This window comes from Penaeus monodon, chromosome 28 (assembly GCF_015228065.2).
Source record: "Penaeus monodon isolate SGIC_2016 chromosome 28, NSTDA_Pmon_1, whole genome shotgun sequence".
In the NCBI taxonomy this organism is placed as follows: domain Eukaryota; kingdom Metazoa; phylum Arthropoda; class Malacostraca; order Decapoda; family Penaeidae; genus Penaeus; species Penaeus monodon.
Window position 1 is genome coordinate 6,946,804 of NC_051413.1, and position 721 is coordinate 6,947,524.

The window sequence follows — 721 nt, forward strand, 5'->3', positions numbered from 1 at the left end:
CTAACCATGAGCTCTCCGGCAGTAACCAGCGGTCCATCACTTGTCTTGCCTCCTTTGCCAAAGAGTTTTTCCGCTCGGGCCTTGAGATCTCGCGGGTGTGGTGTGTTGTGCCTCACAAAGTTGCTCTGAAGATGTGAAAGACTTTAGCAACAAGTCACACAATGGCCCAACAGCTACTCAAATCTTTTGTAAAAGTTCAAATAATAAAAAATATCTAAACCCCAACACCAGAGCTTCAAACAACAAATATGTCACCTAAAAGACTAATGAATCAAAAACAAGCAATAAATGGGTATAGGTACTGACTTCTTAAAAGATAAACAAGTAAAAATTGTTAGATTTACATCTATAGGCTTTGAACTTTACTTTCTAAGCTGTAATGTGCCTGTACAGGTTAAAAACTTAGATGTTGGCACAATGAATGAAACCCAAAACAAACAAATAGGCTTATCAGATAAAATGAGACAGTAGCTGTAGAATCTGTCTCACTGATGGCATAAAAAAATCTAATGTTGTTATCTTAACTTTGTAAATAAATCAGCAAATATATATTGTGGGACTTTAATCATCACACATTTTGTATGTGTGAGTACATGATTGAGTATGTCCTCACACTTACATGCATGATCACAGGCCTGCATGCATGTAACCGATATGTTTTCAATTAATCTATCTGATTATCAGTTGATGTCATGATAACAACTGTAGACTCAACATGAAC

The 721-nt window shown here is 36.3% G+C and overlaps 1 protein-coding gene across 1 annotated transcript in view; it reads right to left on the minus strand.

Annotated features, from left to right (window-relative positions):
* LOC119591029 (protein scribble homolog) overlaps positions 1 to 721 on the minus strand; it is a gene marked incomplete at its 5' end in the record, with an annotated part of 112,139 nt that overhangs the window by 60,994 nt on the left and 50,424 nt on the right. The window contains 1 exon segment of the mRNA XM_037939758.1: positions 6 to 125. Within this exon segment, the coding sequence (XP_037795686.1) occupies positions 6 to 125 (120 nt within the window).